At 31.0% G+C, this 18,668-nt stretch overlaps 1 protein-coding gene across 1 annotated transcript in view; it reads right to left on the bottom strand.

Annotated features, from left to right (window-relative positions):
• Positions 1 to 7,963: 7,963 nt before the first annotated feature.
• LOC126742833 (uncharacterized) overlaps positions 7,964 to 18,668 on the bottom strand; it is an 88,020-nt gene continuing 77,315 nt past the window's right edge. The window contains exons 8-9 of the mRNA XM_050449637.1: positions 15,679 to 15,834; positions 7,964 to 8,126 (exon numbers count right to left, since the gene is read on the bottom strand). Of these exons, the coding sequence (XP_050305594.1) occupies positions 8,076 to 8,126; positions 15,679 to 15,834 (207 nt within the window). The 3' untranslated portion in view covers positions 7,964 to 8,075. The remainder of the gene's footprint in view (positions 8,127 to 15,678; positions 15,835 to 18,668) is intronic.

The following is an 18,668-nucleotide window of genomic DNA, read 5'->3' as shown; positions in this document are numbered from 1 at the left end:
TTTATCATGATGCGGCACAAACGACATAAGTTTTTGCCATCTTAGCAATTAAAAAAACACTAAAATGTGACTTTTTTCTTTTTAAACCAAAAATTGAAAATACACGAATCCCGAAAATAAACAAAAAACCGTTTGACAGATGACACTACGCGTATGGCTCAGGCGCTTAAGCTCCGGTGTTGTCGCTTCAAATTTTTTAGAAGCAGTTTTAGGGATAAGAATGTTAATGATTTTGTTTTTTTTCCTTAAGGATATTATATTTATTCTTAAAATTGGTTAATTGTAGTATTAATACTTTTTATTTTAAATTTTTCTATAAAATACAAAACAAATAAGTTAAATTAACGTTATAATGGTTGTAAAAATATAGCTAAAAATTTCCTCCGTTGGAAATTTGCGTCGACTTGACAACAGAGAATCGGCAAATATGTTTGTAAACAAAACACCCCTCTTGCCCCTGTGCACATGTTGGACCGTAGCCGATCGATAATTCTAGCCTGGACACTTATCCCCGCTTCCATCGATACCTCACAACAGAAGCCGAAATCATGCGAGGCGACAACCGCATCGCGATGGCAAAAATTCCGCGCTGGGGCACATATTTTGCGTTGATTCGAAATTATATTTTACTGCAGTTATTACTATAGTTTATAGTAAGATTACGCATTTAAAATTTTAAACTACAAAATTAAGCAACAAAAATTTGGCGTAGGTGCCTACCTAATTTTGTTTTCGGCATTAATATTTTTACGAAAAAGTAATACAGCAATGCAAAAACTTTCCCACAACAACCAAGATAACCCACAAAAGTGTCAAGAATAAGTTTTTGAAAATTTGTTTTTTTTTTCAATAATCTTCAAAACCACATAAAATATATATATAATTTTTATATGGCATATTCTTTTATAAGTCAATAATGTGCAACTTTGGGGTAAATTATCCATCTTCGTATTTTGAGGGTAGACAAATTTGAAACACCGTTTATGTATATTTTTCCAATAAAATAAATAATAATAAATATTTAAAACATTTATCATGTACCTAAAAATACGTAATAATAAAAAAAATATATTATCTTGTAAAATGTAAAATATTAGGTCCCGCGGTATCTCCACTTAGTCGTTCCACTGTACGGCGTGCGCCACCAAATCTCGGCTTCAATTTTGACGCCACGAGACCAGTGTCACGGTTAGAACTATCGATCGGCTACGGTTGGACTCAAACAAAGTTGTTGTTTACTAATTCTAGCCTTTCAATGTTCTAAGTTCTATGCAGATGTCCGGCACCAGAGAGAATCAGGCAGGCCATCTTCGGCAATGTCTTATCTAAGGTGGAAAATACTAAGAAGGCTTTTCCCAATCAAATTATCGATCTCTTAAAGAGGGCGGACTTGATTGGGGAACTATAAGTGAAGGGTTACAACAAACCTAACCTAACTTAATAATGATTAAGCTAAATTATTAATTAAAGATTCTAGTTTAACCCAAGCAGCTTATCATTAACATAGGTTTAAGCTTACACCTCTGGTGGGATCACGTGTTACGAAGACCATTCTAACTTACTTTGTATTAAGCTTGGGAGGCCAACCGAAGTTATGCCATCTGGTTTAAGACCCCTCCTTGAATGAATGTGGGGAAAATACTTTCCACATTTTCTGGTTTCATGGCTTAAGAATCTGAATCCAAGTATTAAACGTTGGGCTTGTTCAAAATTAAGCAATCTATATGTTTTGCTTTCCATAGATTTAACACAACAGCTTCTCCTAGTTTACGACCGTTTTATGGCTATCGACCCTTTCGTGTGCTTCTACGGATTAAGAAATGGACTATAAAAAATATTGGAGAAGATGTCAAAACCGGAGCAAAATTTTAATGGAATATTCGGAATAGCAGAAAACATTAGTTCGAAAAAACGCTACATTGTACTACATGCTGGAAACGAAAATGAATTTGTTGAGGGTGCATCTCTAATTTTTAAAGCTGGACTATCTACGGGGGATTATCACGGGCAAATGAACGAAACAAATTTTACGGAATGGATAGAAAAAAAACTATTGCAAAATATTCCAGAACAGATTTTTGTTATTATGGACAATCCTAGGGACCCTCTATCACTCTGTATTAGCAACTAGTGTCCACAAAATCCTCGACAAAACGTGTAATAGTAAATTGGCTCAAAGACAATAAAATTAATTTTGACGATTCAAAAAGAAAATTTGAGCTTTACGGTTTATTATGTGCGCATAAGCCTAATACAACCACTAAAAATTATAAAATAGACAACTTAATGAAAGAATATGGACATATTCCACCAAGAACACCACCCCACATGTGCCAATTAAACCCTATAGAATTAGTGTGAGCCCAAGTAAAGCGATATTTAAGAAATCATAATACTGGTGATTTAACAGCTATACCAAACTGTTAGATTTATTATATGAGGGTATTGAGTCTTCTCAGTTCCAATCATTGGAAAAATAACGTCAGGCATGATATAGATATGGTAGGTATTGGAAAACTGACCAGATAATGGAGGATGTCCTGAAAAATTAATTATAGAAGAAGATGATTTAAGTTAGATTCTAGTGTTTAATTTTACTTGTGTTTTGTTTAATTTTGTTATTTTATGATGAAGATTAAATCATTTAAAAAATTTACTTCAAATCGTGTTAAGAAAAAAATTAAATGGGTTAAGAAGATGGGATTCCTTGAGTCCATTAATATAGGTTTACAAAATCAATCGCTTTTATTCTTGGTTATAAAAATAAGAAAACTAGATAAGTAGAAAATAAAAAGGTAAAATACCCATTTTTTTTAATTGATATTGTGCGCCACTGAAAATGCCTCGAGACCAAGTTCAAAATGAATTTCTTACAGTATTTATGGCCTTCTTCCCCCTTTCGTCGCGGTTATAGTTACCGCAGATGAACAGATTGAGATAGTAGATTATATTAATAGATTAGTAAATGTTAATTTTTGGTCGGGCATGTTCTTTATAGCAGCATCAATTCAAACGCAAAAATTCATATGTAAAACTTAAACAGTTATCATTTTCTAACTAGTGACAGTAGCAATTGTGCATCCAATTAATATTTATGGTAAGGTACATTCTTCAAGGCAATATTCATAATAATTAGCAAGCAAATACATGACTCTTTCTTTCATAATCTTTTTATAATTTTTTTACAGAATGCATTACACTGTTTTTATAAAAACCAGAAAAGCGGTAATAACTTTTAAACCATCAACAATCGGATAATAATATATACGGTTTTTTTATTGCAAAAGACTTCGTTTGGACGCCTACTTTTGGGACTCTAGAAATCAACAATAATTAGTATAAAAATCTTCTAGAGGGCATGGCCGATTAGGAAGTTGCTGGTATAGTCTGCATTGGTTCGGGTCAAAAAAATGATGTAAAAGTTGGAGTTTGTATTCAGAGAACCTAAGTCTTCAAACCTTCAAATTCTTTTACTGGAGTTTTCATAAAAAAGTCCAGAACTTAGAGATACTTCATTAAGGCACAGCAACGATATAGTACACTCATAAAGACTGCCTTCTTTTGAATTTATTCTAAAATTGCTCTCATTTGTCCAGAATTGAAAGGTATATTGGAGAGTATAGCTTTAAGAGTTCTTGGAGATGGTAATTGGAAAAAGTGCCTTAATTACTCGTAAACCCAGAGAGTTAATGAATTCTTTAGTTACTTCATTAAGGTTCTCTTCTATAACCTGAAACTTTCCACCATTATTACAAGACTTTAAAGAAGCAATATGTACTCTTTAATTTTTCAGAAGTAACCTTAATTTAGATAAATTGCTCATTGTAGATTTAGGAATATTACATATGGCCTTTCAATGTATAACAACAATTTACTGCTCACAAGTTAAGCTATTTTTTGAAAGGCCAGCCTTAGCAAGAATGCCTTTTCTATCTCTGAGAAAAAAAAATTACCTGATGAGATAGTTGAAGTGGATATACGATTAGTGTCTACAGTCTCTGAACTTGCAACTTGAAGTCCATTATCAGCAAATTGGTCATCTGAAAATAGTTTTGTTGGTTTTGGAAAAAATGAAGAATACTATATTCTAACAGAAGCTGATGGTTTAGCGAAGACCATGAAATTGCATCAAACCTAAGCCTTGACTCGGAATGATAATCAGGGTTATTATAATTTGAGATAGAAATGGTCTTGCATAATACCATCCATGCTTTGTTTAATCAGAGGTTTATAGTAATTGTGAAAAAAAAATTTTGTAACATAGATATTCAAATCAAATTAAAATAAGCTTTATTGTTATGAAGAAATATTTGTTGTTGCATGCATCGAAAGCAGGTTAAAAATTAATAAAAAAATAGAATAAAAACATTAAAAAATAAATGTATACCAAAAAGAAGGAAAATCAAAAGCTATATATACATACAAAAACATACATTGTAGATTTTACAAAACATTAAGCATAAAACTCTTCAACCTTATAATAGGCCTTTTCCGTCAAATACTTTTTAAGCCTGTGTCTAAAGCATCTGAGTATCGGAAGCTCTCTAATGTTGCATGGCAGGTGATTGAATACCTTTTTTACAATCAATTTTTTACATTCGTAAAAAATTGATTTCTGAATAAGAGCGAACGTGGGAATAGGTAGTTGCTGATGGCCTCTTTGTGTCGCATATAAGAATATTTTCTATTATGTATGGTCGAAATGAATTGAATCGTTTATATGATAGTGCAAGGAGTTAAGAGTATATCATAGCCGATCGTTGAGGAATAAGAATAGAACGAAGACGAGCCTATTCTAGAGTTTTTATATTTCGATTTTTGGAAAAATTTGAAGACTTAAAATTTAGATCGCACACATCAATCAGGTAGAACGTCATAAGTCTCTTGTCGGTACAACCCTGTACTATGCGTGGTATAAGCATGCCATCAATAAGGGATGGCATTCCCTGATTCTGAGTGGCTATAATTAGATTAAGCAAATGTCGATCCGTTGTAAGAATTGGTCCAATTATGATAACATTAGTGTGCTGCATACTATAGAGATGTTCCTTTACGACTGCTGAGTTTAGACGTTCTCCCATAATTGAATTTTGCGAGTTGAGAAATATGAATACAAAATTCCTTTTTGTCAGCCTAGTACAGTAAGGTACTATAGTTTTATTGCATTTTCTCAGTGAGTAACCTACTCGTCGACTGACTCTTAAAGTCGAATTTAACTCTGGTGTTATATATTTTAAAGAGAGGTAAATAGCAAAGTATCCAAATAAGAGAAATTTCTTCCTTGGTGAGCCAAGGAAGAAATTTCTAATATATCGGCTGAGGCCGATATATTATTTCTAGAGGTATTAGAGGATAATGGAGATGTTACTGCAGAAACTTTATTCTGAAACTCATCAAGTTCAACTCCTTCGTTTGGCATTTTGATGAGCAATAAATCGCATAACTTCTAATCTTTATTACATTGCTGCATCTATCCATCCAACATAGGTAATAAACGGCAAGAAATGATGTGAAGAAAAAATTTGTAACCTCTTTGTTTTTGCAGCATTTAAAAGAAGGTTATATTTTATTTTTACTTCAAAGAACCTTTTAAATAAATTTATAAAATTTTGATAAGCAGGAACTATTGAACAACCAGAAACCACAAGCACTAAAGCTCAGGTTAAAGAAGTTCGCAAAGATGAATGGTAGCTAAAAGTCCAGTTTAGCCAAAATATGTAGTGTTTATAAAACAATTACTATAACACGAACTTAATTTAGCAGGTAGCAAATGTAGACAGAAAAATTTTGCTGGTCAATTATGAGGTCAAATTAAATCGGATTATAACAAAACTGAGGACAGAAAAAGTTTCCTATGAGTGTAAAAACCACCGTAACTGTAACGACTGCTACTGCGTGACTCAAGGAATATTTAAATAATAATTTTGTCCTAGTTTCACATTATGACAAAGAAATAGACAATCCTGACATTTTTGTTAGTCTATAAATATCAAATTCTAACTTATTATTATTTTTGATGACAAGAGTATCAAAGAATGGAAGTTGTTTATTTGTTTCTTGTTCGAAGGTAAATTTAATAGATGGAAGACAGTTATTGAGTTGAAGAAGTAGTCCATTCTTGCAAGAATGGAATTAATAGATCAATGAGTTGTTCTACAAAATTATCAATATTGCATTTGCTTTTGTCGAACACGGCAAACACTTCATCAACCTATATTAACCAAACTCGTGGAAAGTATTGGAATATATTTTTTGCATTTAAGTCAAAAAGGGTTCATAAAGAGCTCTGCTAGGAAAAGAGAGATGCAATTACCCATGGTTGTACCTTCTAGTTGTTCATATTTTGAATTGTTTTATTGAAAAAGATTTTGTGACATACAAAGTTACTTGTTAATTTAATTATTTCTTGGATATTATCGAAGCCATTACTTTTTAGAAGTCCAATCAGATATTTCAAAGTTTCTGGTATAGGAATGCTTGGGAACAAAGAAGATATATCGAAAGAAACAAGAATTTCATTTTCACTTAGAATTAAATTATTGACTTTTGAAATAAACTGTTGGCTGTTTATGACTGAAAAACATTCATAAGGTTATTTACTAAAAACTTTGATATGTTGTAAGTTGGAGATTCTATAGTAGAGACAATTGGCCTCATTTTATTGCCAGGTTTGAGGATTTTTGGTAAACAATATAATTTTGGAATTGTTGGGTTCGAAAGTTGTAACTTGAATTTTTTTGGAGAGGAAACAAGGCTTTTGCAGTCATTCAATGCTATTTTAACCTGCGAACCCAGTTTTGATAGAGGGTTTTTAGGAATCTCTTTATATGGGCCATTTTAAATAAGACCATCAACTCGTTTAAAATATTCTGGTTTATCTAAAATAACAACGTTGATTCCCATGTCAACTTTTAAATAGAAACAATCTTTTTCTCTCAGTCGTTTAACAATATTAGAACCCAATGTATTTTTTGATTTGGCAAGATTTTTTGTAATTTGGTTGCGAATCGTTTCTCTAGCAAAACCTTTTAAAGATTCTGGCAAGTACTGAATTGATGATTCAATACTTACTACAATCTCCTCCAGGTTGCTTTTGCAATTTGAAACTGGTGCAAAGTTTAGACCCTTATTAAGAACATCAAACTCATTCTCATTAAATGACTGAGAGGATTGATTTTCAACGATATTAATGGGTTTTTCCTTTTGTGGTTTATCCTTTGCACTCATTAACTTTTTTAGTTTTTTGTTTAGTGAAGAAGATTTGTATATATGTATGTAATGTATTTGTGGTTAATAATCTGAAACATGTTTCTTTGAAAATTGCTCCATGCTTGATACTCTAAATCAGTTTGTCTAAAAGTAAGTTTTTTAAAAAGTGTGTATGCTGCTAATTGTAAAATGCTACGTTTACTATATAAATACTTGATTTCAAAATCTAGCCATTTTTGCCTTGCAAAAACTTCAGCCTTCTTAAAAAATTAGGATTTACTTTTAAAAGATACATCAATAAACTTTGGAAAAACTGAAAGGCGTTTGCAAGAATTTAGAAACCAAACATCTGCATTAATTAATCTAATTTTAGTACTGATCATAAAATACAAGTTCTATTCCGCTGACCGTGAAGTCATCCTGATAGTCCTATAGTTGGAACCTTTGGTGTTATGCTTAAATTACGAGACAGTTTTACCACTAACCAAAACTCTATGCTAACATCGTTAGCGAAACACGTGTCGAGAGTAAAAATAAAGAGTTTTGGTTAGTGGTAAAACTGTCTCGTAATTTAAATAGTTTTATATTCATTTTTTTAAATTCTCTTCGGACAGGTAGAAATAGTAATAATGACTATTATGAAGTAGAAGGAAAAATTAAAAAAAAAAAAGTTTGCTATATGACTTTATTTTTAAAACTACAACAAGTTTAACATGTGAAAGAAATATATTCAATTAAAAGCTAAAGCTCCACTATACTATATACCTTTAAAATTAAATTTTAACGCGATGCTTGATAAATGTACAGCGTTTTTGCCAATTAATGCAGTCCATATAAACCATCATATTAAGGGTTAAAACACTTCTTTATTCGGTAGTGCCAAATACGCTGAGGATTGCAAATGATTTATTAAATATCTAAAATAAAAATGTTACTGATATATTTATAAGTAGGATATATTTAAATTTTACTTTTGACAATAAATTAATATTTTTATTTCGTGTTATTTTAATTTAGAAGAGAAGAAAATAATAAATAAGAAACTTTTATGAAATATTATTAAATTTTGAAATAATTGTAAGTAGGTATCTCATGGTTTTTAAATATTTATTTGTTTTTTTTTTTTGACAACGTGTATTATTATCTAAATACATTATAGATTTATTTAGATCATTTTGGAGAAGCAAAAATTATTTTTAAAGAAATATTTAGTTTTAATTAATTCTAATTTTAATAAATAATTGTGGGAAAGGGTTACAATTGGACTTGTTGGAAGCATTTGAAATAAATAGGGCCATAAACTCTCCAGACTGCACATGCAGACTGCACTGCACATGCATGAGCAAACTAACTTTGACAGTTTACGCTTTTTTGATTCAATTAGCCCTAGAAAATAACTTTTACCTTTATTGTTTTTAATTCTTTCATCTTATAACATTTGTATTAGTCAAAATTTAAAATCTTTTCTTTAACGCAACGCTAATATACAATAGTTCCTTATAGTACCTTCTTTTAATATGTAGAAATCTGTATCGTCCTAAGTATAAATTATATATTTTAAATCGTAGATGTCCTTATTGTACTATGTCTTTAATTTTAATTCTTTTATTTATTCTTGTTTTTTTTCTCGATAACGGGTAATTTTTGTTTTATTTGGTGAACGTATATGTTTTTTGTAATGTTTTGGAAAGTTCTAAATATATATTGTTATAGCGAATAAGCTCTTTTTCAAAATTGTCTTGAATTATCTGTATTTTATTTTAGTATCTGATGATGGCTGTTTACACAGCCGAAATGGATAATACATTTATCTAAATGACCTACATGCATTTTTCTTGGAGATAAAGACTTTCCCTATTTGTAATCTTCATAAAGAGATATTATCGAAAATTTGTGGAAAACTACGCTACTATTGTAAGGCTAACTACACTACCGCAAAAAGATATTTCCTGGAGGTGAGAAAATTTTGAATCAAAAGCGTTCGATTTAATTTTTTTGTCACTGTTGAATAGACATTTTAATGAGGTTCTTCTATGACATATCAAAGTGAGGTTAGCTGGAGGTAAGGAGGTGATTGACAAAAACTTTGTCAAAAAATATAAATAAGAGAAGAGAGAGGGAAGTATTCCCTCGCGAGGGTGAGTGTATTTATTTTTACCAAACGGGCACCAGTAAAATAAATATTGTCACTTACGTGAGGAAAAGTGTCAACAAATCAGTGACAGATATTTGAAAACAAGTATGAATTATTCAATCGACGAAAAAATAGCCATAATTAAGTTAATAAATATTTACTTAATAAATAATAGTCATAATTAAGTCTTACTTTGTGAATGTATGGTTGTGAGATTGATAAAACAAAAAAATACATTTCTTGTATTCGGCTGTACGTCAGATTTGACAAAGCCTTATAACAAATTAGGGGTTATCCAGAGGGTTACCTAGATTGGTCTCTTAAAAAAGTTATCTTACAGTTTTTCTGTAAAATGTACAGAGAAGCCAATAATTGACCCCCTTAAAATTTACATGGGATTTTCTATGTTCCGCTCGGCGACGCACCACCCGGTATATCTATTTCTACTTTTTATTTTTAATCCAAAATCTAAGATCAATAAGTTAAATTAACATTATTATTATTAGATGTGTTGATATATAGCTGAAAATTTCCTCTTTTGAAAATGCGTGTAAACGTGACAACAGAGGATCGATGAATATGTTTGTGAACAAAACACCCCTCTTGCCCCTATGTACATGTTGAACTCAAGCAAAGTTGCTGTTTACTAATTCTAGCCTTTCAATGTTTTAAGGTTATTGTGAACCTCGCAGACATACATATAATCTTTTTCTTTTGATTTTTTAATGCGGTATAAGGGTAATATAATGGTCTATAGTACGTACATGCATATGTAACAGGCAGCGAATTATCACATATCCCATAGCAACCTTTATGCGTATAAAAGCTATAAATATCTATAGGTTACGCATAAATATGTCCTCGTTTCTCATCAATAGTGACTCAAAGTTAAAAAAATTTGCTTGCTTAAAAAAAGATTGCTTTCAGCCTTGTGGAAAAAGCGTAAATGCTCTTTTTGCCAAAAGGAAATACAGGAAATAAATTACTTCTGATTGGTGTATTGATACAAAAAGTGTATGATCTATAATAAGTTCTTTTAACTCAAAAGAGCGATTTTTAATGTTTTTTTTACGTTTTCTCTATGTTTATTATTATCATAAAATGCGTATTCTCAAAAATAAACAAGCTTGCAAACCTAGTTTTAAACAGTGTCGATTAAAACACTTCATAAAAAAGATAAAAACGTAGGTATAAAAAGGTTTGTTAATTTTAAATTGGGGTTTTATTTTTGTAATAACTAATTCATAATTAAGTTTTCAAATATCTTAAAATCTTATTTAATTTATTAATAAACAATTAACGAAATATTTGTTATTATTTAAAAAAAATATTTTTTTTACTTAAAAAGACACATATATTAAATAGCTGCAACAGCACTACCTAAACGAATTGACCTAAGTTATGTTTTACCACGCATATACGTATACAGATCGTGTTTTCGTTCGTTACTTATAGGAAACCGCATAGAGGCGAAATTTTTCTAACGTCGCGCGTGTACGAGTGCCTGCGACAGAGCACCACCCCGGCCGGCCCGAGGACCAGGGTTGCCAGGTGTGGCGCATTTGCGCCAAAGTGGCGCTTTTAAATTTCAAATGGCGTGTAAAATTTTGGTACATGCGCTGGGCGCCTAAAGTGGCGCTTTTGTATTTTGTATCGTGCACCTTGATTGTAAACTAGTCAAAAGAAGCATTGGTTTTGGTTGGTTCTTAATACTATTAATTTCAAATCCAACTACCAAAAGGGATCGTCTGCCATTCGCCTTTGCATGAGCGTGAGCGTAAACTGGACTTTAGCACTACAGATGCTTATGACAACTTTGCTCGTCAACCGTCAAACCGTGACAGTTGTCATGTTGACAGTTGACATGGCGGCAACATTATTGTTTGTGTTTTGCGTTTTGAATTGAAATTGATTGATATTGATTGATTTTGCTTTATATATAGGATGTTTTTTTTTGTTAAATATGTTAGAATATTTAATTTAGAAATATGTAATATTTTTGTTGTCATTATTTTTATGAAAAAAGTTATTTTGTAGAATTCCCATTTATTTTATTCCCATATTTTTTTAAAATAAAGTATATGAGTATTTAAACACATTTGTTTCTGATTACAAAAAAAAACAAATTAAAATTAGGTAATTACTATTATATTTAATAAAATAATAAATATGTATATCTATACCGGGTGCCGCATCTCATTACGCACCATAGGAATTACAATGCAAAAATAAAGAAATAGAAATTCCTGCTTCCCTAATTGCTTTAGCTAAAAAGTTTATAGGACCTTTTTTGTAGCAAATTCATTTTGTTATAAGAAGGTATTTTTATAAAACAAGATATTTGAATCGTGGAGGCAAAATTGTCGAAAATGTTCTTTCCCTTTTCTCTTTCCATCACCTGTTTAGTAATTAGGAAACAAACATTACCTTTGTTAAAACTTACTACAGTATCAAATTTCTAAAATGAATTATTCTATACAGGAAAAAGTAGAGATGATAAAACTTTATTATTCTGGAACTAGTACACGGGAAATAAGTGCTTTATTTATAAAATAGTTATGAAATAGTGTAATTATTAGTTTAAACTTGGTACAGTAGTTTATTGCAAATAAATATTGTTGTTATTACATAATATGACAGATTTTTGAAGTTTCAAAAAAGGTAATGTTTGTTTCTTAATTAGCAAACAGGTGATGGGAAGGGAAAAGGGAAAGAATATTTTCGAAGATTTTGCCTCCACGATTCAAATATCTCGTTTTATAAAAATTCCTTCTTATAGCAAAATTAATTTGCTACAAAAAAGGTCCTATAGACTTTTTAGCTAAAACAATTAGGGAAGCAGGAATTTCTATTTCTTTATTTTTGCATTGTAATTCCTATGGTGCGTAATGTGATGCAGCACCCGGTATAGGAAACTGTGAATAAAAGGAAATCCACATTTGTCCAATATTTGAAACTCCCGCTAATTTTTTAATAGTTTTTGCGTCCTGTCAAAAGGTGGCGCTTTGGAGGCGCATTTTAGTGTCAAAACTGGCGCGTGACAGTTAGTAATACCTGGCAACACTGCCGAGGACGGGATACGGGATTAGTAAACATCTGACTTTCGTGGGAGCTGCGTCGTTTGGCGACAAAATATCCCAAAATATTACGCGAAAATCCAGGCATTTTTAAAATATCTATTCTAATGCGGGTTTTACAGACATGACAATGTGTAAAACCCGCATAGAATTGTAATCCTAAAATGTTTAATATGCTGTGTTTTGCATAATGAAAATTAAAGCGTTATTCTAATAAAAAATAAAATATCAACTCTGTTTAAAATATTTAAAAAAATCAGAAATAAAACTCTAATAAACAAACTTAACAACATATCATTTTTTAAATAAAAAGCTCAAATAAACTGCCTTCTTTCGATAAACAAAAACTTAACCTATCGTAAAAGCTATTTCGCACCTCCAAAAGAGTTTTAGGTAAAATGGAATTGGCACCTTCGACAATTTTATTTCGCAACTTCTCTAAATTTGTTGGTCTACTAAATTCATGCTTGTAAATGGTCTGCTTAAAGTAACCCCACAGATAAAAGTCATTTGGAGACAAATCTGGAGATCTAGGAGGTCATTTAATATCGCCAGTCACACTAATAAGGCGGTTGGGAAAAGTATTTGTTAAAAATTGTTTTACCTTAGCCGCGTTATGAGCAGGACAGCAATCTTGCTGAAAATAAACCGATTCCAGGTCTACATCAGGTAGGATTTGAATGGCAGGAAGAACTTGGTTTCGCAGCAACTCAAGGTACTTTTGGGCGTTTAAAGTGTCATCAATAAAAAATGGCCCTATACCATTGTCGCCCAAAATACCTGCCCAAACATTCAATTTCTGAGGATACTGGGTACGAAACTGACAACTTCTGTGCTCGTTTTCCTCAGACCAATAACGAACAATGGAAGGATTGTCTTTGCCATGTAATGGAAAAGAAGATTCATCAGAAAACAAAATATTTTTTAAAAAATATTCGTTTTCATTTGCCTTTTCCATCATGATTTCACAAAATTCCATTCTTCGCCACTGGTCTTCAGGAAATATTTCCTGAGTTTTTGAATACTTGAAACATTTGTACCCATATTTTTTCCAGATACGAGCAACAGTTTTATTGCTCATTCCCAGTTCCTCTCCAACACTTCTAGTGGACCGTGTCGAATCAAGTTCTAGGGTACCGCAAACCATTTCTTCCCGCCGTTCTATATCCTGGACCACTTCAACAGGTGCCATCTAAGGCCCCTAAGGTGGTTCTTGACGTTTTGTGTGGCATTTTTTACAATCTTGAATACAAAAAGATGTCTCAAATTTTGTAACCACATTTAAAACCGTTTTTGCACAAGGAATCGGTCTATTCTCAAATGTCACTGAAAACAAATCTCTACATTGTATTGCCGAATTGCCTCCATAAAACCATTTAATTAGTTGAACTCTTTCGGAAGGGGTATAAGCAGCCATAGTGAAAAAAACACGAAAATAACGCTCAAAAATTATTAATGCAACGTGCAGTAACACAGCAAACTGAGGTCTGCTGACTCCCGGTTCAAAAAATAAAAACGAAAAATTCCGCCGCCTGCAAGCCGCAACCAAGCGGTGTTGCCATTATTTTGGGTAATACGTAGCTCACGATAACACGATCTGTATACTTTGTTTCCGGTGTTTAAAGACAAATCGAAGTGATAAGTGTCAACTATAAACTAATATACAAAGTCAATTAAAATTAAATATCACTAGTAAAATATTAATTATGAATACCTACATTTTGGAAATTATGCGTGGTCTTTATTTTGTACATCTAAAAAGATTATATACCTACCTATTATTTGTTATACCTGTAGTCTGTGACGTGTCCTCGCCTTGGAATGAGAAAGTACATGAGGCAACAGTTAAATAAATAGTTGAGAAGGTTCAAATAGTAGTGACGAGGGGTAGAAAAGCGTAAAAAGATATTTATTTATCACGATTGATAATGATTAAATATATATTTGATTATTTCATATTTAACATTAACCAATATATTAATCTTTGAACTACGAGTAACAGATGGCGCTAGTAGTATGATAATTTAATGTTCGGAACTGTAAGGATTCATAGTTTTTTACGTTTTACGATTCAGTTATATAGTAGCTCAGTGATGTGTTGAACCTGCTATTTTCATATAGCAGTTGCTTCTGCTACCGATTAATTAAAATAGCAGTTAAGTATATATGCTATTTCAATAGCAGCTATTATATTACCTATTTATTTAATAAGTATATTTAATAAGTTAGGGACTATCGATTAATAACATAAATAAATATATTATACATTACACAAACTTATTTTTTAACTTTCAAATTTTTTTTTCTTGTGGCCTTTTTTGCTTGTAAACAATATTTTAATTAATATACCCTTCTTTTTATTACACTATACGTTTTACAAACCGAATATACTGGATTGAGGAATTTTACCAACGAAGTTTAATTATTATACACAACTGTTCAAAGAGAAAATAGTTAAAAATATTTTTTTATTAAATTTTGAATTTACACGATCATTTATGGTTATTTAAAACGCACTTTAGACCCTAGAAAATAAATGATGGAAGCTAACTGAGATCACACATGAGGCGCGTCACCGCCCAAAAGAGTGCACATCTCGCAGTCTATTTTGTCTGAAATTTTACATTATTCCTAGTAGTATTTAAAATTTACATTTAGAACTTATCCCATGGCATTTTATTAATTTTTGCTTTGTTTTTAATTGTCAAAAGAGGACGAGTCAAATATCAATATTTTTCTGAATACTTTTTGAATAGTAGCAGAAAATAATTGAATATCTCGAAGAATGCACGCGAAAAAATGTGAAATACCTACACGTAAAATGTCTTTTTTTATTATTCTTTCATTACAAAAAAAAAAGAGTTTTAATGTCGAGCCGCTCGGTATTCATCAGGTGTCTAAATTTAATCCTGCTTAATTTTCTACTGTACATTGTTTAGCTTTATTCTTGAAAACACAAGGATATTTTATTGGCAAATTTATATACAAGGATTTTATTGGCAAATTTGGTGCATTTTTTTTGCTTGCAATATGTAAAAAAAACTAGATTTAAAACAACACTAAAACATACCCCAAAACTAAAATTAGAGGTATTCTTATACAGGAACTTTGGGTGGGCTGGGCCTTTATAGATAGATCTTATCCAATGTTCTTATTTAACAAAAATGTTATTGATGATTTCAGAAATGACGATGCCTTATTTTAGTGCGATACTAGTTTAATTAAATTTTTACTTATATAAATATTCGCTTATCTTACCCATATACTAAGCTCTAAATTAACCGAGAAAAAGCCGGCTATTTCCAGATTAACATCCTTGCTTAAGTTTTGTAGAAATATCAGGAATATTTTTCGATTTTTCGTGTTGAAATAATACCATTTAGCTTGTAAAGCAGCATCTAAGATTTCACTCATCTAAATTAAAACAAAAATGTTATTACATTTTTAGCAAATTCAATAATACATATAAATATTAATTTCAATAGTAGAACAGAAATCTCCATTACTCACACAATTTTAAGAATAACCTGTTCTACCTTTGTTTTTAGCAAAAGAATATGTGATTTATTAAAGACCAAAAAAGTAGCTACTGGCAATATTATATGCATTTATCTTCAGTCACATTATATGAATCCAAATGATTAGATCTGTGGGTGATCAGTGGCCATCCGTGGTCAACAAAACTGGTGAGGCCAAGTCCTTTATTATAAATAAATGACGTATAAGAAGCGTCGGAAACAAAAAGTCTAGCGCGTCTCGCGCTTTCTTTTAAGTTTTGTGAAGAAATCATAGTAATCAATTTTAAGATATATTTATTTATAAACAAGCAAACACAACTAAAAGTTTTTTTTGAATAGAAAAAACATAAACACAGAAAAAATCATAAATAATAAATTTAAAGCAACACTGATCACAAAATATAAACGCGTTAGGTCTTAAATTTTAAACCAACTCTTCTATGTAGCTATTAAACTTTAATTATTTTATCATAAAAACCTAAAGAATATAAGAAAATAAATTCTGTTTAACAAGCTTTTTTTAATAGATATTAAATATAGGCTTATTAATCACTTTTAAAAATACTTCTAATAATTTCTTGTTCAGATGACAAAGTTCGGAATTGTTTGTCAGTATTTAATATTTAAAACATTTTAATCTATGCTCAAATCGGCATATTCAAATAAACCTAAGTATAACAATTTCTCATTATCAGCAAACCTGTCCGTAATTTATTGAAAAATATTGTCAACAACTTCAAAAAAAAATTGGTAAATAAGTAAGAATAATATTATTGTAAATAAAAATCTTTCTATTAAGTTCCTATGCGCTCAGGACCATTACCTATATTCTGCATACATATCTTCAGAAATTTTCATCATGTTTTTAGCAATTCCATAAAATATATCAAAAGCTTTTCTATTTTGTAAAAAACCCCTAATAATTTTTTTTTATAAAACGTCAAATAATACATCTGTAAATCTAAACATATCTTTATATATATATTTAACAGAAGTGGAAAATTGAAATTCTTGAAATAATTTAAAAAGCATTTAGCTTTACGAATAGTAGAGACAGCAGTTCTTGAATAAATAATAGGATGGAATACTTTAATACTGTTTGAGACACCCATGTTTTAATTTACTACAAAGGACGACTAGCGCCATCTCTTAGTTAGAGTCATCGGCGCCTCTCCATGTGTTCAAAAGAGATAGACAATATTGGACAATTACGTTTCGGGTTGATTTAAGCGTCTTTAAAAAAAAACCCAATTTTAATTTCTACAACAAGAATACATTAATACGTGAAGTAAAGAACAAAGATTGACTTATCCTACGTCGTGTAACTTAATTTATAATCTAAAGTTAGCATGCAAAGCGAAATATAATAATGGAAACACATAAGTAAAATATTTATAAGGATTAACACTATTGAGTCCATAACTCCTCCCACCTAAGAGGAAAACAATAGGGAAGCTTTGTTTTCTGAAGTTCCCGGGGTAGATTCTTCTTCAGGGGTGTCTTCTATTTTCTGTTCGTTCTGTAAGTTCTAAGTCTTCAGTTGGTTTCTTCTTGAAAAATAGCTCATTTACTGTAAAAGCTATGGTAACTATGATAAGTATCATCCCAATGGTTGTAGCTAAGCTCCAGGCTACGGAGTGAATATCGTCTTCTTCTTTAGGAATATTTTTCAGGATCTTGGCTTGATCTTGAAGGGATCGAATTTGGTTAAAATCGATCGAGTCGAGTTGAATAGTGTCCCGTGGTAACTGGAATTCTATTGAATTGATAAAATATATTGCAGGCAATTGGAAAGGGGTGCTTTCCAGGATTTCTTCTTGATTCAAAAAGGTGGTACTTCGATACCACATTTAAAAGGTATCTCAAATATACTGGGGCTCTCGACGAAGAAGAGTTGATTAATTTGGCACAACTTTTGAATTTTAACTTTAACATCGGTAGGAATAACTATTATAAATTCGTTTACTTGACGCACAATAGGGGTAGTTACATTAACAGTTAGTAGTTTACACGGGAAGTTCTCAGCTCATCTAATGAGGGATGTAGCACAATCCTGTTCTGGAGGGCTTAAGGCGTTCTGGCGAACATATACTTTTTCTATCATAGGGCAGACATCTTCTTGATACTGGTGCAAGTAAGTGCCGGATAAAAGGAAAGGGAGTTTGGGTATAAATATGGTTCGGTTAACATGAATACTGAACAAGTGAAAAAGTACAATTTTTTCTTTTATGAATGTTGGAAAGTGAATGGCAAATATTATTTTGTCATTTGAAAAACTAACTCCCCGTAGTCCCGCTAACTGATTATTACATTAAAACTTTATCTTCACCATAAAGGGTAGTAAGATTTAAAAATATTTGTTCTAGTTGAGAAGCTGATATTATAGTGCTGTGTAATGTATTTAGCTTAGCAAACATAATAGCATCTTCCAGATTATCCAGGAATGTGATAAAACTTTTTTATCTAATTAAAATAAAATTAATTAAAATTACTATAAGTTGATTTATTGTATTTTGAAGTTTCATAAATACTGAAATGTCGGCAATTGTTTTATTTAGATGTTTTTCAAAAAGTCGAACGTGCGCCTTTAATGAATTTTGATTTTTATTTAATACGAATATTGTGGTATTATAGTTATTTATTAAATCCTTAGTTAATGACATTTGTAAGTTTAACTCTTGTCTAAAAGAGTTCTGGGAGTTGCGTAAAGAATTTATTGCTTTTTCGTAT

Source organism: Anthonomus grandis, chromosome 12, assembly GCF_022605725.1.
Source record: "Anthonomus grandis grandis chromosome 12, icAntGran1.3, whole genome shotgun sequence".
In the NCBI taxonomy this organism is placed as follows: Eukaryota; Metazoa; Arthropoda; class Insecta; order Coleoptera; family Curculionidae; genus Anthonomus; species Anthonomus grandis.
This window is presented reverse-complemented; position numbering and strand designations above follow the sequence as displayed.